General features: G+C 35.9%; 1 protein-coding gene and 1 non-coding gene across 5 annotated transcripts in view; both read left to right on the forward strand.

The window, feature by feature from the left end:
• ATAD5 (ATPase family AAA domain containing 5) overlaps positions 1 to 22,156 on the forward strand; it is a 48,110-nt gene extending 25,954 nt beyond the window's left edge. For 2 of the 4 annotated variants that reach the window (XM_067021127.1, XM_059047833.2), the window contains exons 9-23: positions 88 to 247; positions 694 to 1,020; positions 3,347 to 3,443; positions 4,629 to 4,708; positions 4,936 to 5,078; positions 5,169 to 5,319; positions 7,339 to 7,515; positions 7,748 to 7,881; positions 8,542 to 8,635; positions 9,312 to 9,376; positions 16,278 to 16,458; positions 18,826 to 19,007; positions 19,514 to 20,379; positions 20,819 to 20,977; positions 21,083 to 22,156. In XM_067021127.1, the coding sequence (XP_066877228.1) occupies positions 88 to 247; positions 694 to 1,020; positions 3,347 to 3,443; positions 4,629 to 4,708; positions 4,936 to 5,078; positions 5,169 to 5,319; positions 7,339 to 7,515; positions 7,748 to 7,881; positions 8,542 to 8,635; positions 9,312 to 9,376; positions 16,278 to 16,458; positions 18,826 to 19,007; positions 19,514 to 20,379; positions 20,819 to 20,977; positions 21,083 to 21,161 (2,895 nt within the window). In that variant the 3' untranslated portion in view covers positions 21,162 to 22,156. Of the gene's footprint in view, positions 1 to 87; positions 248 to 693; positions 1,021 to 3,346; positions 3,444 to 4,628; positions 4,709 to 4,935; positions 5,079 to 5,168; positions 5,320 to 7,338; positions 7,516 to 7,747; positions 7,882 to 8,541; positions 8,636 to 9,311; positions 9,377 to 16,277; positions 16,459 to 18,825; positions 19,008 to 19,513; positions 20,380 to 20,818; positions 20,978 to 21,082 lie in introns of those variants that run through there. The other 2 variants (XM_059047834.2, XM_067021128.1) reach the window with 2 other exon arrangements.
• Positions 1,249 to 1,321, forward strand: TRNAV-CAC (transfer RNA valine (anticodon CAC)). Its single transcript has one exon. It is a non-coding gene; the product is annotated as a tRNA-Val (tRNA).
• Positions 22,157 to 23,218: the final 1,062 nt, after the last annotated feature.

Genomic DNA, 23,218 nt, shown 5'->3' on the forward strand with positions numbered 1-23,218 from the left:
ACTTATAGACAGAAAGTAGTTGGTAGTATTCTGATTAATATTAATGGACAATGTGGGTTTAATTGAGCATTTTATTCTTTATTGCAGTTTGTGGGGAGAAGGAAGGATTTGACTGAAGAAGTACGAAATCTTTTGCTGGAGGAAATTAGGTGGTCAAATCCCGAGTTTTCTTTGAGGAAATACTTCCCTTTGCTTCTAAAAAAACGAACTGAGCACCAGGTACTTTCCAAGTGTCATCGTAAGCAAGGTTAGTGATAATTATTATTTCTGTTAACATTTCAGTTTTGAAAACACTAAGCTTAGCCATTGACTCTTGGAAGTGGTCACCACTGAGAGAACATTGCTTATGGTTGATAGGGAGAGCTGTTCAATTAAAGTAAAGCACTTGTGTGATACAGTGTTAGCCCCTGCCAGCTTCCAGAGTTGGCAACCCAAAGACAGCTTTAATTATTTTAAAATACTAAAAATTTATTTAAGGGAAGCCTTAGATGAGGTAGTTTATATAGCCCGTACAAAAGGCAATCTAAATAACAGTATATTCAGCTTGCTTTCAGTATGCCACATTTGATTCTTGCGTTTTCATTTTATAGATAAGGCTATTGGATATTTTGAAGTCGTATTAAGATTATTAGGTATTAAAATTTGTTTTTTGTTGATTAATAAGCACATGCATTTCAATAATTCCCCAAATAGAAAGTCCAAAACTAGAGCCCAACGTCAGTCGAAAAGAAACCAAAAGGAAACGAGTGGAAATGGAAAATCATAAATCCAAACGAAAGAAACCAAATGAGTATTCAGAAAGTCCAAAAAAGATAAGTGGGAAACTAGAAGAACTTGACAAAAGAAACAACTCCAGTGGGATAAAGCTAGATTCTTCCAAAGGTTTATTTCCTAAAACATCCAGGAAGAAGCGAACAGCTTTGAGTACAAGGTGTAAAGTGGAAACAGAAGCCATAGAAGATTCTGATATTCTGATAATAGATGGTGACAAGTCTACATCAGAAGTCTCTTCTATTCCAGGTAAATTAGACTTTCTCCCTCTGGTCCTAGAGGTTTTTTGTTTGTTTTTAAATTATCATTTTCCCCCTGTCTCTTAATATATGCTCACTGCAACATTCAAACAAAATAAGAAGTGGAAGCCTCACTGATTAGAGTCCTCCAGTTAACCACATTTAACAGATTGCTGTTTGGTCTTTGATTTTTCTGTGCTTCCCCAAATACATATGCTTTTTTAAAAACCTGGAGACTTCCCTGGTGGTCCAGTGGTTAAGACTCCACACTCACAATGCAGGGGGCCCGGGTTCAATCCCTGGTCAGGGAACTAGATCCTGCCTGCTGCAACTAAAGATCCTGCATGCCGCAACTAAAAATCCCGCATGCCCCAACTAAAGATCCTGCATGCTGCAACTACAAAAAAGATCCCGCATGCCGCAATGAAGATCTCACACACGGCAACAAAGATCCTGAGTGCTGCAACTAAGACCCGGTGCAGCCAAATAAATTTAAAACAAAAAAACAACCTGGGATCACACTCTACCTGTTATTTTACACCTGTTTCACATATTTTTGACATATTCCCATTTGGTTACATAGCTTTTCTGAAACATTCTATTGAAATAATTCATCCATTTGGATTATGTTTTGATAATTTATACAGCAAGTCTCTATTTTTTAAAAATTAATTATTTATTTATTTTTGGCTGCGTTGGGTCTTCGTTGCTGCGCGCGGGCTTTCTCTAGTTGGGGCGAAAGGGGACTACTCTTTGTTGCAGTGTGCAGGCTTCTCATTGCGGTGGCTTCTCTTGTTGCGGACCATGGGCTCTAGGCACACAGGCTTCAGTAGTTGTGGCACATGGGCTCAGTAGTTGTGGCTCACGGGCTCTAGAGTGCAGACTCAGTAGTTGTGGTGGCCAGGCTTAGTTGCTACACGGCATATGGGATCTTCCCGGGCCAGGGATCAAACCCGTGTCCCCTGCATTGGCAGGCAGATTCTTAACCACTGCACCACCAGGGAAGCCCTTGTTAAAATTTTTCTTGGAGCATGGTTGATTTACAATATTGTGTTAGTTTCAGGTGTACAGCAGAGTGAATCAGTTATACATATACCTATATCCACTCTTTTTTTAGATTCTTTTCCCAGATAGGCCATTACACAGTATTGAGTAGAGTTCCCTGTGCTATACAGCAGGTTCTTATTAGTTATCTATTTTATATGTAGTAGTGTGTATATGTCAATCCCAATCTCCCAATTTATCCCTCCCTGCCCTTACCCCTGGTAACCATAAGTTTGTTTTCTACATCTGTGACTCTACCTCTGTTTTGTAAATAAGTTCATTTGTACCCTTTTTTTTAGATTCTACATATAAGCAATATCATATGATATTTATCTTTCTGTGTCTGACTTACTTCCCTCAGTATGACAATCTCTAGATCCATCCATCTGTCATTTTTTAAAACTATTTTCATGCATTGACTCCACTAAATAAACTCTAGATTCCCTTACCCCACAAATTCCACTGGGGTTTTGATTTTGCATTAGAATGTAGATTAATGCCGCATGGTGCGGCCAAAAAAAAAGAGAGGGAGGTGCATACCACAACATAGATTAATTTGGAGGAGACTGGCATCTTCCTAACTCTTCTCAGTTGGGAGTGTAGCATCTCTCCTTTTACTCCGGCTGACCTCCTAGAATGTTTTAATGTATCTTTTTAGTTGTCAAGAAGAGGCTCCATGAAAATTATGCTGCATTTGTTCTTTAGATTATTTCTTACAGTACAAATTATCTTTCATATTTTGTGTTTCTTGAGTGATTATTAAAATTTTTTAATGTATACTTCTAAATCTTATTGTCATAAGACTTTATGGTGGTTAGCTTTTAGGAGGGAAGGGTTGGGGCTTCCCTGGTGGCACAGTGGTTGGGAGTCCGCCTGCCAATGCAGGGGACATGGGTTCAAGCCCTGGTCCGCGAAGATCCCACATGCTGTGGAGCGGCTGAGTCCGCGAGCCACAACTACTGAATTCCGTGCACCTAGAGCCGGTGCTCTGCAACAAAGAGAAGCTGCCTCAGTGAGAAGCCCGCACACAGCAACGAAGACTCAATGCAGCCCAAAGTAAATAAATAAAATAAATAATTTTTAAAAGGGCAAGTTTTAAAAAAAAAGAGGGAAGAGTTTTGATGTGAAAAGTTTTTAATGTAATGTTAAGTTTTGAAATTGCCTTTTTGACAATTTGTAAATATAAATATTTGTACAAATACTTATTGTTACATGAAACAATAATATAAATGCCTAAGAATATATGTTTATGCCAAGAAACAAAATACTTTAATATATATTTTTTGCTTTAGATTCTGGAACTGAAGACATGCTTTGGACAGAAAAGTATCAACCTCAGAACTCCGGTGAACTCATAGGCAATGAGCTAGCTATTAGAAAGTTACATAGGTTGGTAAAAGTTATAAAGGAATTGAGAAATAGTTTATGAATCTAGTTTTACTATTTTATTTGTACTAAAATCTAGAAATTATAAAGTAATACATCACAAGGTAAAATCTTAAAAAAAAAGAATTTTCATTGAAAAGTAAGTGTACCTCTTTTCTCCTGTTTCTACTCCCTAGAGGTAAATGACTATTAAAAGTGTCTTGTAAAACCTTCCAGAAAAATTTTAATGCATATATTTGCTCCTTTCTTCCTAACAAATAGGATCATATTACTACTAATTCAGGTAATAATCCTTTGTCTATAATTCCCACCTCCAAAGAGTTCTGGAAATTTAAAGTTTATTAACTTTATTGTATACATAAAGTTTATTATAGTCTTTATCAGTCCCACCTAGTAGGAGTTCGTATTTTCTTAACTAGAAATATTCAGTGATTATGGATGTACTGCCATAGACCCACTAGGGGTATTATGTTTTATGTGGTATATGTACCAAATTACATTTCTAATATCTGAAAAATCCTGATTTCTAAAACTCATCTGGCCCAAAGGAATTGGGACTTATAATAATAAAATCTTTGAGATTGGCATTGTTCTAAGCACTTGATCATGCTTAGCTCCTTTGATCCTTAGAACAATCCTATGAGGGTAAATACTGTTCCTCATGAGGAATGAGGCCCAGAGACGTTGAGTTATTTGTCCAAGGTCACACAGCTAGAAAGTGGTGGAGCTGGAATTTAAACTTAGTCTAGCTCTAGACTAGAACTTAATCTTTCTACTCATACTTAGCATTGTATCAATATATTAGACAGCTTTCATGTCACCATACAATCTACTCCAGTTCTTCATAGTTTCTCTGTACTGATTTCTTATGTGAGCATACATTCCATAAGGTATCTTTTCCCCTACTGATGTATTTTTAGGTTTTTCCTTTTGGAGGCTAATATAAACAGTGTTGCAGTGAATATCCTTGCACATATTGTCTTGAGTATTTAGGCAAAAATTACTTCATTTTAAAATATACATGTCCATGTAAAATTATTTTACTATATAGTTGATTCAAAAATGTTATGGAGTTCTTAAAAACTAACAATATACCATCACTTCCCCCGACAATCATTTTAACTTATCATCTAAGAGATATCTATATTCTGTGAATAATTTTTATTAACATACATTTTCTTATGGTAGTTGGTTGAAAGACTGGAAAAGAAGAGCTGAATTGGAAGAAGGACAGAATTTGAAGGGAAAAAGAGATGAGAAACAGGAAGGTATTTTGAGTCATTTTTTTCCATTTCACTGAACATTTTTAGAATTAGATTAGCTGAAAATTTTTATAAAACTGCTTGTTTGATAGTTTACATTTGGTTTTTTAGTTTTTGTACATTGAATTTCCAACATTTATTGGCAAGGAGTTTGTGGGATATGGTCTTTGGGTTTGGTGAGACAGAATTGATGCCTAAGTGATTGTTTTATGTACATTTGAATGACTTTTCAGATCCATTGGACAGCATAGACTTTAAAGGCAGTTCAGATGATGAAGAAGAGAATCGTCTTTGCAATACTGTTCTTATAACAGGGCCAACAGGAGTGGGGAAAACTGCTGCGGTATATGCTTGTGCTCAGGAGCTTGGATTTAAGGTTAGTGGACGAATGTTAATGTAATAATTACCCTTGAAACAAAAGGAAACACAAACCATTCTGCCATTTTTTCATATATTCTTCTTTTAGATATTTGAAGTGAATGCCTCTTCTCAGCGCAGTGGTAGACAAATTCTGTCTCAGCTGAAGGAAGCTACTCAGTCCCATCAAGTAGACAAGCAAGGTGTAAACTCACAAAAACCCTGTTTTTTTAATAGCTACAACATAGGCAAGTCACCAAGTAAGTAAATTATTTTCCTGAAGTTGTAATGTTTAAAAAATTAAAATCTAAGAAAAGAATTTTAATAATTAGCATTTTTTAAAAAAATAATTTATTTATTTTTGGCTGCATTGGGTCTTTGTTGCTGCATGCAGGCTTTCTCTAGTTGCGGTGCACAAGGGCTACTCTTCATCATGGTGCGCGGGCTTCTCATTGTGGTGGCTTCTCTTGTTGTGGAGCACGGGCTTTAGGCCCATGGGCTTCAGTAGTTGTGGCTCACAGGCTCTAGAGCGCAGGCTCAGTAGTTGTGGCGCACGGGCTCAGTTGCTCCGCGGCATGTGGGATCTTCCCCGACCAGGGCTCGAACCCATGTCCCCTGCATTGGCAGGCTGGTTCTTAACCACTGCGCCACCGTTGACGTCCCAATAATTAGAATTTTGCCATTCATTTTGAATCTTTTCCTATATATATACATGCCTTTTTCATTTTTCTTGGACTTTATGTTTTAAAACAAATCTCAGGACCATCACATAATTTTACTCATGTATATGTAGATTTCAATATGTAGCTCTAACTGATAAGGACTTTTTAAAAGCATAACCACAATATCATAATCAGACTTAACAAAATTAACTATATACCTTAATTTGATGTAATATGTAGTTTAATTTCAGTTTTCTGTTTCAAATGGTTCATTCAAATCAGGATCCAAACAAGGTCCACAGTTTACATTTGATTAATGTCACTTAAGTTTCTATTCATCTAACAGCTCCCTTACCCTTTCTTTTCATGTCGTTTATTTGTTGAAGAACATGGGTCATTTGTCATAAAATTTCTCATATTCTAGATTTGGCTGATTATATCTTCATGGTATCAGTTAACACATTCCTCTGCTTTGTATTTGTTATAAACTGGCAGTTAGATCTGTGGGGTTGATTAGATTCATTTCCATTTTGGTGCTGGCATACATGCATAGACGGGACTGTGTGCTTCCTGTGGTGTCATAGGAAGAGCTACGTAACGACTGGTTATCCCACTTTTAGTGATATTAAAATATTTTAAGATTATACCTCTTTCCTTGTGGTGTTAAAATGCCATATTTAAAAAAAAATTTATTTATTTGGTTGCGTTGAGTCTTAGTTGCGGCTTGCAGGCTCCTTAGTTGTGGCATGCATGTGGTATCTAGTTCCCAGACCAGGGATCGAACCCTGGCCCCCTGCGTTGGGAGCGTGGAGTCTTAACCACTGCACCACCAGGGAACTCCCTAAAATGCCCTATTTTTACGACATGATAGTGATATCTATGATAATTTTTTTAAACAAGCTCATAATTTTCACTAAGTTTTTCAAACGCCTATGATATGCAAGGTCTATGATAAGATCTCTGGAGATGAGGATACAAAAAAAGAATAGGACACAGTCATGGAATGGTGCACATATGCTGGTACATAAAGAAGATCCTGCTCTGAGTCCATATGATAATAACTAGCACTTGTAAAGGCTAAATGAGGGTGCTTAGAGAGGAGCAAAGGACATGTTCTGGAATAAATGCCAGGCCACTGTTGGGCTTCTGTAGGGTAGACATCAGCCATTTGTTTTTTAACTTTGTATCCATCTTTCATAGCATATCTAGAAAAACATATTGTTTGCTTGCAATATCAGTTTACTGTGGGCTAAATTGAAGTTGCACAGGAAAGTCTGTAATGTGCTCAGTATGTACCGATATCACTTTTTCTCCAGCTTCTTCTGACATCAAGCAGATGTAGACAGAGTGAATTAAGGGATTATGAAGATTTTTGCTTCAAGAATATATGTTTCTTGGAAAAGAGTATCTTTTCCAAATGATTGGTTTTGCCTTCTATACTGGTAGAATAACTAATAATACAGTAATATTTGACTGTAAAGAGAATGTAGGAATGAAAAAATTTTTATACCTTTGCTTTTTAACTGGTAAGAGTAGAAATATACTGTGATTAACTCAATCTTGCCATCTGTTTAATTTTTAGAATATTTGTCTTTAAGTGCAATTTGTTTTTGGCAGAAAAATTAAGCTCCCCCAAGAAGGTTGTTACATCACCAAGAAAACTTCCGCCACCATCACCACAAAGTAGTGGACCAAAGCGAGTACTTCCACCTAAAACTTTGGCAAATTATTTTAAAGTGTCTTCTAAGCCAAAAAATAATGAACAAATAGGAGCACTTCTGGAAAATAATAAAGGTAAGATACTAAATTGGCAGAGGCCCTGATAACATAAAAATATGATCATAGTTCACGAGTTCCCATTGCTATTTATTAAACCCTCAGTTACACTGAAGGTCATATATATAGGAGTGTTGATATTTTGTTTCAGTTTTGATAATGGATTTCACTTTGAGTTTATTCTGTGGAAATATCCGGTATTCTGTTAAAAGTTGATTTTATCTAAAATATTAATGTTTTATTTATGCAGGAATCAAAAATTCTTTTGAACAGAAACCAATTATTCAGACTAAATCTACAAACACAACTAATAAGAATGTCAAAGAGTTTGGGGCTGAGGAACCCAACAGGAAAAATGCAACATCTCTCATTCTGTTTGAGGAGGTAGGCTTACAGAGGTATACATTTGTGATACCTCCTGACAAAAACTTATTCTAAAGATTACTGTATGTTTTACTATAAAGGACTGTAAAATAGCCAAGAAGGTCAGGAATAATTGTATCTATTTCAAATTAAAGTGAATGAAACTGTCAGCCATAGAAGAATTTTTTAGGAACATGATTAATGCAATTCAGTTACTGTTTAGTGTTTGTAGAAATTATTCTGACCCATACTTATCCAGTTATAGGTGACTGCATTTTTTTGTTTTTAATGTTTGATAATTTTTTTACCCTTTTTTTTCGGTACACGGGACTCTCACTGTTGTGGCCTCTCCCGTTGCGGAGCATAGGCTCCGGACGCACAGGCTCAGCGGCCATGGCTCACGGGCCTAGCCGCTCCACGGCATGTGAGATCTTCCCGGACTGGGGCACGAACCCGTGTCCCCTGCATTGGCAGGCGGACTCCCAACCACTGCGCCACCAGGGAAGCCCTACCCTTTTAATAGTATAAGACATTGTAAGCTTTCGGCATGGTGTGACGTCACACTGTTCACAAATTCATACATTCTGTCTCTAATAGACATATAGTGTATCTACTATGTATACATAACTGATATCCAATATCCAATACTACATTAATATTCTAATAACCATTTGTTCTTAGGTTGATGTCATTTTCGAAGAAGATGCTGGGTTTTTGAATGCAATCAAAACATTCATGGCAACCACGAAAAGACCTGTAATCCTTACAACAAGTGGTAGGTAACCAGTGATTTTATAATTAATTACTTTTGGTTAAAATATTTGGGGAAAGCTTCTAATTTTAGTTAGATATGTTCCTTTAGAAGTCTGCTGGTAAACTAAGTCTTTTTTTTTCCCTAGAGTGAGGAGGCTTCTAGATCTTTTTTTTTTTTTTTAATTATTTTTGGCTGCGTGAGGTCTTTGTTGCTGCACGCGGGATCTTCATTGCCATGTGCAGGATCTTTAGTTGCGGCAAGCGGGATCTAGTTCCCTGACCAGGGATCAAACCTGGGCATAGGGAGCGTGGAGTCTTAACCACTGGACCACCAGGGAATTCCCTATATATTGTTTTATAACATTCTTTTCTAATATTTGTCATTGTAAACATTCAGTAGAATATCTCTGCTATGGATTTCTGTTGGAAAATGTTTGTGTTAGACCCTACTTAGAAATTGATAGCCCGTTTGATAGTTAATGATTGTACTCTAAAAATATCAATAAAAATCATATTAATCCCAAGTGAGGTGGTAGTTTAATTAAAAAGTCAAGATGGAAGTTCAGTTCCTTAATGATTTATAATTTGCATATTTTATTTTCATTACTGATGAAATATAGAATACTTTCATAGAAAAGTATAACTAGAGAAAGTACCTTAGTTGTCTTAATGTTTAAAAATATGTTTTTTCCCTATAGATCCAACATTTAGTTTAATGTTTGATGGCTGCTTTGAAGAAATTAATTTTAACACCCCTTCACTGGTAAGTTTTGAATTTTGATCAGCATAAATTATATATCACAATTATATAAAAGGTGGTTTATTATAAAATTTAGTTATAATTTTTAAATGTGGTTACTAAGGGGTATGATAAAATTTCTGTGTTTTAGGAGACTTCTGATTATCTTTTTTTACTTAAAAAAATATCTGTTTCAAAATTCATGTATTCAGATTTTTACTAGACTCCAGTGTTCATTAGGTCTTTTTCGTAGTAACCAGTGCTTTACTGAGGTGAAATTTGCATATAGTTAAAAATGCACTTAAGTATACAAATTGAAAAATGTGAACAGAGATAAACATCCATGTAACCATCACCCAGATCAAAATATAGAACATTTCCATCACCTCCAAAAGTTCCCTTGGGTCCTTTTTAGTCAGCACTCCCTTCTCCACCAGAGATAACCACTATTATTATGATGATGATGATTTTTAATTTTATTTATTTATTTTTGGCTGTGTTGGGTCTTCGTTGCTGTGCGAGGGCTTTCTCTAGTTGTGGCGAGCGGGGGCCACCCTTCATCGCGGTGTGCGGGCCTCTCACTATTGCGGCCTCTCTTGTTGCGGAGCACGGGCTCCAGACGCACAGGCTCAGTAGTTGTGGCTCACGGGCCCAGTTGCTCTGAGGCATGTGGGATATTCCCAGACCAGGGCTCGAACCCGTGTCCCCTGCATTGGCAGGCAGATTCTCAACCACTGCACCACCAGGGAAGCCCGATAACCACTATTCTAATGTGTATTAACTCAGATTAGTTTTGTCTATTCTGAAATTTCAAATAATAGGAAACATTACGTGTCCTGGTTATATCTGGTTTCTTTCATTTAACATTATGTTTTTTAGATTTACTCATGCTCTTCTGTCAGTGGAATTGTTGAATCATATGCATTATGTTATTTTTATTTGTTTAGCTTTTTAAGACTCTGCCAGATAGGTTTCCAGTACCTGAGAATTCTGGCAACTGTTGTCAGTCTTTTTAACTTTGGCCATGGTAGTGGTATCCATCTGTGTGTGTGCAGGTTTGCTTTCTGTTAATTAGCTTTGAAGTATAGTTTATTTACAGTAAAATACACCCACTTCAAGTGTATGTTTCAATGAATTTTGACAAATGTTACAGAACATGTCCATCAAGATAGAGAACATCTTTATTACTTCCTAAAGTTCCCTTGTGTGCCGTTGTGTTCAGTCCTTTGTCCTAACCCCTCGGCCCTGCCAACTACCAGTCTGTTTTCTGTCACTGTAATTTTGCCAATTGTAGAATTTCATGTCAATAGAATCTTATAATATGTAGTAATTTTTATTAGTTTCTTTCACACACCATAATGCTTTTTCAGATTTACTCATATTACCTGTGCCAGTACTTTCTTTCCTTTTTTTAAAATACGTTTATTTATACATTTATATATTTTTTATTTTTGGCTGCGTTGGGTCTTCATTGCTGCAAAGGGGCTTTCTCTAGTTGCGGTGAGCGGGGGCTACTCTTGTGATGCGCGGGCTTCTCAATGTGGTGGCTTCTCTTGTGGAGTACGGGCTCTAGGCACGGGCTTCAGTAGTTGTGGCATGCAGGCTCAGTAGTTGTGGTGCACGGGCTTAGTTGCTCCATGGCATGTGGGATCTTCCCGGACCAGGGCTCGAACCCGTGTCCCCTGCATTGGCAGGCAGATTCTTAACCACTGTGCCACCAGGGAAGTCCCTTTCCTTTTTATTAATGAGTAGTATTCCATTGTATGGATATACCTTACATACATGAATATGTCTATCATATTCACCTACTGATAGACATTTGGGTTGTTCACAGTTAAACTATTATAAATAAAGCTGCTGTGAATATTCACATTGAAGTCCTTGTCTGGGCATATATTTTTCCATTTCTTTTACTTAAATACTTGTAGGTAATTGTTGGTCCAATAAACAGAAGAGCCTGACAATCTATTTTCTGAAGTTTTCCAATGATTTGCATTCCCACTAGCAATGTATGAGAGTCCAGTTATTTTTCACATCCTTACCAGCACTTGGAATTGTCCATTTGTTTGATTTTATTCATGTTAATAATTACATATTGGTATCTCCTTGTGGTTTTAATTTGCATTTCCTAAATGACTTATGATGTTGAGCATCTTTTTCATATGTCCCATTTGCCATCAATATTTCTTCTTTGGTGAAGTATATGTTCAAATCTTTTGCCCATTTTTTAAATCAGTTGCCTTCTTATTGAATTTTAGCAGTTCTTTTTATATTCTAGTACAAGTTTGTATTAGATATGTGTTTTGTAGATATTTTTCCCCAGTTTGTGGCTTATCTTTTCTTTCTTTTTTTTGTAAAGAGTAGTTAAAAGTTTTTAATTTTAATGAAGTCCAGTTTACCAAGTTTTTCTTTTATCTGTTTATGATTTTTTTTTTTTTTTTTTTTTTTTTTTCGTTACATGGGCCTCTCACTGTCGTGGCCTCTCCTGTTGCGGAGCACAGGCGCTCCAGACGTTCAGGCTCAGTGGCCATGGCTCACGGGCCCAGCCGCTCCGCGGCATGTGGTATCTTCCTGGACCGGGGCACAAACCTGTGTCCTCTGCATCGGCAGGTGGACTCCCAACCACTGCACCACCAGGGAAGCCCTGTTTATGATTTTTGTATCCTATTTCAGAAATCTTTACCAAACCTAAGCTTACAAAGATTTTGTCTTAGAAGTATTGTATTATAGCTCTGAGATATAGGTGTTTTTTTTTTGTGTGTGTGGTACGCGGGCCTCTCACTGTTGTGGCCTCTCCCGTTGCGGAGCGCAGTCTCCGGACGCGCAGGCTCAGCGGCCATGGCTCACGAGCCCAGCCGCTCCGCAGCATGTGGGATCTTCCCCGACCGGGGCACGAACCTGTGTCCCCTGCATCGGCAGGCGGATTCTCAACCACTGCGCCACCAGGGAAGCCCGAGATATAGGTTTTTTAATTTCAAAGTTTTGTATGCAATATTAGGTAAGATGTATGATTCATTTGTTTTCCCAGTAGATATCCAGTTTTTTCATCACTGTTTGTTGAAGGAGTCTTTTTTTCTATTGAAGTACTTTTCAGTTTTGTCATATATCAATAGGCTGTGTATGCAATCTTACTCTGTTCTATTTGTCCATGCAAAAATATGACATTGTCTCGGTTACTGTAGCTCTTTCGCAAGTCTTGAAATCAAGTAGAGTAGGTCCTCCAACTTTGTTCCTTTGCAAAATTGTTTTGGCTATCACATGTCGTTAATTTCTCTTAATTTTAGAACTAGGTTGTCAGTTTTCACAGTTTATTTTGGTGTTTTGATGGGAATTGCATTGAATATGCATCAATTTCGGGAGAACTGACATTTTAACAATATTGAGGTTTTTGATTCATGAACAGTTTATTTATTAGGAGAGGGGGTTAATTTCTTTCAGCAATGTTTCGTTGTTTTCATTGTACAGACCTTGCACATATTTTGATAAATTTAGTCCTAGGTATTTAATGGTTTTTGATGTCATAGTAAATGGCATTTTAAGATTTCAATTTCCAGGGAATTCCCTGGCGGTCCAGTGGTTAGGACTCTGCGCTTCCACTGCAGGGGGCCTGGGTTCAGTCCCTGGTTGGGGAACTATGCTCCCGCAAGCCACGCACCATGGCCAAATAAACAAAAAAAAAAGATTCCAACTTCCAGTTGTTTTTTGCCAGTATATAGAAATACAATTGATTTTTGTATCATATGACCTTGCTACACTAAGTTGTTAGTTCTAGTAGTAGATTCCTTAGAATTTTCTGTATTGATGGTCATGTCAGTTAAAACCACGTTTATTTCTTCCACTTTTATTTCTTCCTGTGCAGTCTGTCCTTTAATTTGTTTTTGCCATATTCTAGTGGCTAGTGCCAACATACCTGCGGTATTGAATAGAATTTGGAGTAGCATCTCTAACTTGTTCCTAATGTTGGGGTGAAAGCAGTCATTCTTTTACCATTAAGTATGATATTTGCTGTATATTTTCATAGATGCTCTTTATCAGTTAGGTGAGAGTTTTTATTGTGAATGGTGTTGAATTTTGTCAAATACTTTTTCTCCATCTTTTGAGACAATCTTATGGTTTATCTTTTTGATTCTACTAATATGGTGAATGACATCGGTTGATTTTTTTAATGTCAGACCCGTCTTGCATTCTTAGGATAACATGGTCATGATGTATTATGTCCTTTATATATTTCTGCATTTGATTTGCTCATATTTTGTTATGGATTTTTATATCTACATTCATGAAGGATATTGGTGTATAGTTTCCAGGCCATATGAGATAGGTTAGGACTTATTTTTCAGTAGTTCCTTTAGAGATTAAAATATGCATCCTGAGATTTTCATATTATACTGATTTACAGAGAATCTAAGAACCTTGTAGAAATATAAGTACGTTTACCACCCCTCTATCTTTTATGCTTTAATTTTCAAATATTTTATGTTTACACCATTATAAACTCGATACAATGCTCTGTTTTTTTGCTTTAGCCAGTCATATATGTTTTAAAGAAATTAAGAGGGTAAAAAGTTGAGTTTATATTTACCTATATGTTTGTAAATTTTGATATTCTTCATTTCTTTATGAAGATCTGAGTTTTTCTTTGGTTTTGTTTCTCTTCAGCCTGAAGAACTTCATTAGCATTTCTTACAGAACAGGTCTGCTGGCAGTGGATTACATTAGGTTTCTTTCAGTTTTTCCATCAGTACTTTACACATGTCATTTCATTGTTTTTTTGGTTATGACTGTTTCTGTTATGTTACATAACAGAACATCTACAGAACGTCAGCAGTTTAAAATTTTATTTATTTATTTGCCTCATATGTAATGTGTCATTTTCTTCTAGATGCCTTCAGGATACTCTCTTTAACTTTAGTTTCCAGCAGTTTGCTTGTGATGTTCCTAGGTATTATTTTTCTTCATATTTATACTGCTTGTGGTTCTTGGATATCTATAATCCTTAATTATATATCATTCCTCCAATTAGAGAAGTTTTAGTCTTATTTTTTCAAGTTTATTTTATTTTCCTTTTCTCTCTTTATCCCTTCTGGGGATTTAATTACAGGTAGGTTAGACATTTTACATTGTCCTGCATGTAACTGAGGTGTGCTGTTTCCTCCCTAACCCCGCAGTTTTTTCTGTTTGTACTTCTGCTTTGGTGATTTATATTGATTTATCTTCGAGCTACTGACCCTTTTTTCCTGCCATCTCCTTTCTTCCATGAGGCCCATCCACTGTATTCTAATATTACGGTTTTTACTTTTATAATTTTTATTTGCTTCTTTTTTATAGTTTCTATTTTTCTGCTGAGATTTCCTGTTTGTTCATTATAAGCATGTTTTCCTTAAGCATAGTTTTACTAGCTGTTCTAAAATTCTTTGTTGCTAATTCCAACTTCTTTGTCATCTTGTGATCAGTCTCTATTGATTGTCTTGTCTCTGAGGTATTGGTTACTTTTCCTATTTCTTTGTATGTCTAGTGATTTTAGATTTTTATCTTGTACTTTGTGAATGATATATTGTACATATTCTGGTTTCTGTTATGTTCCTCGGAACAAGTATTCTCCAGTTCAACTGAAATTCTGTTTAGTGCTTTTAGTTTTAGCTGGGTTGGTTTGAGACAGGCTCACACATGTGAAGTTCAAGCATCAACCAGTGATTGGTGTTCTCCTTTATAGCTAGAATTTCTGTTTCTCTACCTTTGTGGACCTCCCCTCTCACTTTCCAGCTGCTGCAGTCATCCCAAACTCTGTCCCTTGGTTCAAGCCAGTAACACTGTGAGTTTCTATCTGAGTTTTAGCTACCACTGCTGTAGCCTGCACTCAGTCAAAAATCCGTTTTAGAAGGTGTGGTGGGGATTCACCCAGGGCCATTTCATTTTTCCAAGTGTTGATTTTCCTTCCATTTTCTTTTGCCTTTGGTTACTCTCTCGTTCATTCAGGTAGTTGGCTTTTTATATTTTTTTGTAGTTGATTATAGAATTTATAGTTATTATCGATGGTAAGGTTTGTCTGATAGTAGGTACTCCTTTGTTATTGAAAGCAGAATTCCCAGTCTGTGGGAAGCAGAAGTGCCAGATGTGTGCAAGAATAATATGTATAGAATAAAGTCAAAGATATCATAGGGGAAAATTTTTTTTAATTGTCTTGTTTACTATAATGTAAAAATGCTAATGGTCTTGTAAAATCTGTGAAATGTGAATATAATTTTATATGTTTTAGCTCTTCAAGGTAAAAAACTTTCCATAAACAACAATGGGAAGAGAATTGTACATATTTTGTTGTTTCATAAAAAATATAGCAATATTAATTGTACACTAACTAAAATGAAAAAAATGTACTTGGTTTATTTACTGCCAACAAATAACATGTATTTAAATTTTTTTCTTCTATTTCTTGCTTACATACATTTATTCTTTTATGCATGCATTGATATAATTTTTGAACTCTGGTTTTCGAAAATTATATAGTAAGTATTTTTCAGTACTACTGTAGTATTCATATTTATCATTTTAATGGCTGTAAAATGTTCCATCAAGTTGTACCATTATTTAATCCTAAGGGATTTTCTTAAGGTTTAATAAAATTGCCTTCAGGATTCAGGTTGGAGAATCTCCCATAAAATTTTCCTTGCTGTCTCAGACTATATACAGTTAATAAGAGAAGTTTATGTAAATGCTTTAAATTTGGTTCCATATTCCTTTATATTTTTCTAGAGCAATCATTCTCAATAAGAGCTTAAGAAATTGTGAATCTTAGCAAAATTTGGCTTGCTTTTTGATATGTTATTGATGTATTTCTGTTAACTCTGCAGTTGACCATGTTTCTTTCCTGTGTCTCCCTCCTACCCCCACCTCTCCCCTCCTGTCTCTCTCTCTCTCACTCTCTCAGCTAAATGTTGCCAGCTACCTACAGATGATCTGCTTGACTGAGAATTTTAGAACTGATGTAAAAGATTTTGTAACATTGCTAACTGCAAATACTTGTGACATCAGAAAAAGTATCCTTTACTTACAATTCTGGATTAGAAGTGGAGGTGGATTTTTAGAAGAAAGGCCATTATCTTTTTGTCGTAAGTTGATTTGTTATCAAAGAAATTTCTGTAATGGGATCCTATATTAAAATATATGCTGTACCAAAACATTTGAAAGATTATAAAAACTTTGAGCATTGAGGTATATTAAAAGAAACATACATACATCAACTTAGTTGATGAAAAGTTTTGTAAGCATTAAATGTGGGTAAATACAATTAAACTGAACCTGGAAAAAATGGTTACTTGTACATTTATAAACAAATAGAATTATATTATTTAGCAACTTCCTTTTTTCACTTATTAAAAAAATAAGTATTGGTAATTTCTCCATATGTAAATTTTTTTTTTTTTTTTTTTTTTTTTTTGCGGTACGCGGGCCTCTCACCGTCGCGGTGCACAGGCTCCGGACGCGCAGTCTCAGTGGCCATGGCTCACGGGCACAGCCGCTCCGCGGCATGTGGGATCTTCCCAGACCGGGGCACGAACCCGCGTCCCCTGCATCGGCAGGTGGACTCTCAACCACTGCACCACCAGGGAAGCCCTGTAAATTATTTTTAGATGACTGTATTGTAAGTTCCTTTTCAGCTTCCTTAATAACCTATAATTCTCTCTTTCCTAAGAACTCTATTATTTCAGAAATGCTTTATTTTATTCCTTATCAATCTTCAGTCATTGTTACCTAATTCAAGTCACAGACATTTACTGAGGACTTTCTCCATGCCACGTCCTGTGTTTATATGAATAAGACATGGTTCCTTCCCTTAAGAAGTTCATAGTTTGTGGTTTCCATGCTCCATAGTCACAGTTCTATAGTTACAGATCCTGCTCTGGGAAATATACAAATATTTAATTTTTAAAAAGGTGAAGTTCTGTAATATTAATCCCTTATTGGTTTTCTGATTAGTTCAAAATTTAATATCTTATTCTTTTTCAAAGTATTTAATTCAATTTAAGCTGGAAGTTTTAACTATTTCTTAGAAGTAAATATGATAAATAAGACATGGAAAATATCCTATTTTATACAAAATAGTTAATAACTATCACCATATTACTGGTTATAAAATGCAATACCAAGAACTTTAGCATTATTTCTTTTCTTGAAGATCTTAAATGCATTTCATTCCTGTCTTAAAAAAAAAAAAACACATATACACACTCATTGGAAATCAAACAATACAGAAGTACATAATGTAAAAAGTAAAAGATCTTGCCCCACTTCTTAAAGGTAGCTACTGTTAGACCTTTATCTATGCATATACAAATATTGCTACCTACTTATTTAGCAAAATTAACCAATACTATATGTATTGTTAAACAATTTGCGTTTTCTTACCTCACAATTTATTGTCATTACATATATTTCTAGCCCTCTCTTTTTCACAGCTGCGTGCTCTTCCATAATATAAAGTGGATATAACGTAATTTAATTAACCATTACCTACTAGGTGACATTTAGGTCATCTTCAGTTTGTTGTTAAAAGTATGCAGTGAGGGCTTCCCTGATGGCGCATTGGTTGAGAGTCCGCCTGCCGACGCAGGAGACACGGGTTCGTGCCCGGGTCCGGGAAGATCCCACATGCCGCAGAGCGGCTGGGCCCGTGAGCCATGGCCGCTGAGCCTGCACGTCCGGAGCCTGTGCTCTGCAACGGGAGAGGCCACAGCGGTGCGAGGCCTGCGTACCGCAAAAATAATAATAATAATAAATAAAAAATAATAAAGTATGCAGTGAATATCTTTTTAATTTTGACAATTTAGAAGGAGAAAAATGAATGGTATCTTACTTTCATTTCCATTTCCATGATCACTGGTAAAATTGTACATCTTTTTATGAGTTTATTTGATATTTGTGTTTCTTCTGTGGCTTTCCTGTCCAGTCCTTGCCCTTTTTTCTGTTGGATTGTTTTGTAAACCCACCCCACACCCCAGCCCCACTTAACCTATGTATAAATCATGTTTGTATTGTATGCTTTATGAATTAGATACATATGGGGAGAGTAACAAAATGAGGATTAGGTCCAAAAAATGCCAAAGGGGACTTCCCTGGTGGCACAGTGGTTAAGAATCCTCTTGCCAATGCAGGGGACGTGGGTTCAGTCCCTGGCCTGGGAGGATCCCTCATGCTGCATAGCCACTAAGCCTGTGCCTGCGCTCTGGAGCCCGTGCTCTGCAACAGGAGAGGCCACATCGGTGAGAGGCCTGGGCATTGCAACTAAGAGTGGCCCCTGCTGGCTGCAACTGGAGAGGGCCTGCCTGCAGCAAAGACTCAACACAGTCAAACATAAATAGATAAATAAATAAATTTATTTTTTTTTAATGCCAAAGGATCTTGGATTTTAAATAATTGCTTGCTACAATTTTGATAAAAATATGGATAGCTAAGGTTTTCTTTTACTAATTTTGTAGGAGGAAATAGCAGAAATGTACAACTTGTTTGCTCTGAAGGTGACCCTGATTCCAAAAATAATGCTAAAAATACTAAAAGGAATCCAACAGACCTTCCCAAATGTGACACTGGCTGTGCTGAGACCTTGTTTGGCCTTAAGAACATTTTTTCCCCATCTGAAGACTTATTTTCATTTTTGAAGGTATTTCTAATGTCTAGTAAATTTATGTTCTTTTCCATCTTCCCAACACTCACTTCTGTCTTTTGAATCTTAAGGTTAACTTAAATTTACCAGTAATTTTTACAGGCTTCAGATTTCTGATTTTAACACATTGTACCACTTTGACAAATGGTGCATAGGCATTGCTGTAAATGTATATTATAGAATTTAGAATAGAACTTAGAAATATTTCAGATAAAAAAAGACAATTTCAGAACACTAGCTTTTAAGCAAATGAGCTTCTAATTATTGAATTAGGGTATATACTGACTATTAGAGAATTTAATTTTTTAAAGTAACAGTCTAAATTAACCTTTTAGACTCATGATACTATTTGATGTATTAGGGAAGTGTAGGTTAATAAAATTATGAGGGTTAGCAACTCATTACTTTGAAAATAGATAGGAATGACACTATATTCACATGGGTAGAAAAATGTTCAGACTGTGTACTGTTATGACATTTCTTTACTCAATATTGTTTTTCAGCACAAAATCAGAACAAAGGAAGAATGGCATAAGCTCATCCAGCTTCTTACAGAATTCCAAATGCGGAATGTAGATTTCTTATATAGTAATCTTGAGTTCATTCTACCATTACCTGTTAATATCATTCCAGAAACAGAAAACTTTTCTGGTTCATCAGTAAGTGTGGACACCAGTGCAGCAACAAAAAATATGAAATGTCTTGCTAGGAAACTTTCTGAAGGAGAGAAGCCATTGAAAAAGTCACAAAAAAAGAAACATAAGAAAAAGATGGTTATTTTAGATGATAGTGACTTATTTGACACCGAACTGGACTTTTCTGATGAATTTATTAGCCTTTCCTATGCATCTTCTCCAAATTCAGAAGAAAGCAAAGCCAGAGATAAAGAAAGCAATCCAGAGACAAAGAAACTAAACAAATGTCTAGAGTCAAACGTTGAATCTATTCCTCGTTCTCCTAAAACACCAGCAGAAAAAAAATATTCTGTCCTTGTTTCTCACTGTTTAAATTCTCTTACTGAGTTCATGGACAACATGTCCTTCTTAGATGCCCTTTTAACTGATGTAAGGGAACATAGGGAATTTGGTAAAAATGATTTTGGCTGGACAAATGGAAAGGTTAAAAGTGGACTTTGTGATGAGTTTAGTCTCGAGACTAGTGATGGATGGACTTCTCAAAGCTCTGGAGAATTAAAGGCAGCTGTAGAAGCTCTCAGCTTTACTAAATGTTCTTCTACTATTTCAAAAGCATTGGAAACCTCCCTGAATTCTTGCAAGAAAGTAGGAAGAGATCCAACAAAAGAACTTACTTTTTATGTTTCACAAAAGCGCAACAATGTACACTTCAGTCAGTCAGCAGCTGATTTAGAGTAAGTCTTGACTTCTGTTTACTTTTTATTTTTCAATAATAAATGGTAAAGGGGAAATTATTAGTTTCTTTCTCTTACTAATTTTGAAATGCTGGGCCTTATTGATCATGGTAAGCCCTTCATATTAATAATGTAGCTTCTAATGAGACAGTTAAGGAGACCAGCCTGATTGCTGGGAAGAAAAAGTGAGAGGTTGGGGTGGGGGTTAGATTTGGGAGGGAAGGGGTCTGGATTTGCAGACAGCAGGTAGCCATTAAAGTCTTTTCAGTATGGGAGTGATTGATGTGTTGAAAATGATATAGGAAGTGAATCTGGAATACAGTTAATCTAGTCTAGACCAGAAGCAGGGAGAAGCAGAGACCAGCAGCTGGTTTGGGGATTGTTGCATTTTTATTGGGCATTAAAAATCAAAAAATAATGCATTACTTTTAATTTACAGCAGTGCTTGGAAGAGGATAGCAGTCATCAAAAGTGTGTTTTCTAGCCGATCTCTTCCGAACCTGGGTAATAGACAAGCTAGTATAATAGAATACTTGCCAACTCTTCGAAACATTTGTAAGATTGAGAAGCTAAAAGAACAAGGAAAAAGTAAAAGAAGGTAGTTTCTATAAAAACATTTTACATAACTATTTCAAGATTGATAAATATTCTCATCTGATGGAACTATTAATATTAAAGTGTGTTTTCCTTGTAATTTTGACAGATTCCTGCACTATCTTGAAGGAATTCATCTTAACATTTCAAAAGAGACTATGAACACTTTGGCAGCTGGCTTCCCTTAATATCCTACATTTACAGTGTCTTGTACAGATTCTTACATGGTCCTTAAGAGACATTTTTATAGTGATTTTCATGGAAGAGTTTATTTCTCTTAATGTACATTTAAAACAGACTATTTGTATATTTCTTATTAGTGTGTAAATATTTTAAATGAAAAGATTTGAGTTACAAATTGTATTTATAATTGTGGTAGTGGTGGGGTTTTTTTGAATTTTTTTGTATTATCTGACTTAGCATTGTTGGAGTATTTTTGTATGTGTGTGAGCTGTTTCTAGAAGGTAGAGTTCACTGAATATTTCTAAAGGTGCTTCAGTGCTAAACTAATCCATAATTTTTCCCCTTCTGGTGACCCTTAATCCACGCTGTGAATGTGAATCACCTAGGTGATGATCTTTTTTAAAAATAAGTTTACACAGTCCAAAATATACTTCCTAGGAAAGAAATTTCAAAAAGTAAGATCTTCCTGATAAAATTATTTTTAGTGTACTCATCCAGCATATTTTACCATGTGAATCACTGAACGCTGACAAGGTGAAATCAAGATTATGAATTGTAGTTTTCATAAATCTTTTTTAGCAACCATACAAATGTGATATCTTGTATATTTGACAACTCACATCATTTGTACATTTTTCTTGTATTTTTATATCATCGATGTTTTATTTCATAAAGATATTGATAATATAAATATTTTGGACAAACTGCTATTCACTGAAACTGTAACAAAGGATTCTACCCTAGGATTTCTACATGACAGCCATTTCGACTTAAGGTTATATTTTTGGAGAAAGTATATATTTTTAATTACAAGATTTTAAAATACCACATTTCACTTAAAATCATTTTTGCAATCAGATGTATCTGAAAATAGTTTCCTATTTCAAGTGTTTATATATTAGCTTAATATTCAGTTACATTATCTGGTGAATTAATTTTCACTTCAAAAGGTAAGGATCCTAATTTTGTACAGTTGAAAAATAGATGTATACCTGTGTACAAAATGTTTTTATCTCTTATTTGTTCAACCTACCTTTTCTTGTATTGATAGTACACTGATTTAATTAAAGGTTAAAGCTAAAAGACTGCAATGTTTGGGGGTTCCAGATGTAATCATCTGGGTAAATATGGATATTGTATAGGCTTGGATATAGGCTATATCTTACAGGTTTTGTCCCTGTACAAAAGAGAGAATAACATCTAAGGCATTTTTTTTAAGTATATGGATTTATTATTTTCTACTGAATGCAAAAGTCTACTACCTGTAGAGCATTTACCAGTTAATTTGGTCTTTAATTATTAGAAAATTCGGATAATCCTCATCAGTTGAGGAACCAAAGTAAAATAACTCCATAGAATAGTATGTAATTGATCAAAACCCAAGAAATAATGGGGGTATTTTCCTCCCTAATAGGGACACATTTAATATCTTTTTTTTTTTTAAGGTTAAGCATAACTTTGGGAAATATTTTCTCAATTCTTTTTTTTTTTTTTTTTTTGCGGTATGTGGGCCTTTCACTGTTGTGGCCTCTCCCGTTGCCGAGTGCAGGCTCCGGACGCACAGGCTCAGCGGCCATGGCTCACGGGCCCAGCCGCTGTGCGGCATGTGGGATCTTCCCGGACTGGGGCACGAACCCGTGTTCTGTGCATCGGCAGGCAGACTCTCAACCACTGTGCCACCAGGGAAGCCCTATTTTCTCAATTCTTGAAGGTTCCTGTAAGACTTAAGATTTACTTTTGTGATAAAAGTAACCAAATTTTGATGACTCTTCAGTACTTAGCATCTTATCCTATAAATGTCTAACTTGGACACATTTCACTACAGCTATTTCCAGAAATGTGAGAAGTCGAATGCCACACATCTGGCATGAACAACTGAATGGTTGGTGAAACTGTTTACTAAAGTATAAAACAATGGCAGATGAGGTGGTCTGGAGGAAACAGAATGATTTCAGATGTGTACTTGGAGGTACCTACAACAGTTCCAACGTGGAGATGCTCACGTATACAGTCACATATGTAGAGATTTACATGTGCACTGCCACAAGTCTAGAGTGTACGT

The sequence above is a fragment of the Kogia breviceps genome, chromosome 19 (assembly GCF_026419965.1).
Source record: "Kogia breviceps isolate mKogBre1 chromosome 19, mKogBre1 haplotype 1, whole genome shotgun sequence".
NCBI classification, from domain to species: Eukaryota; Metazoa; Chordata; class Mammalia; order Artiodactyla; family Physeteridae; genus Kogia; species Kogia breviceps.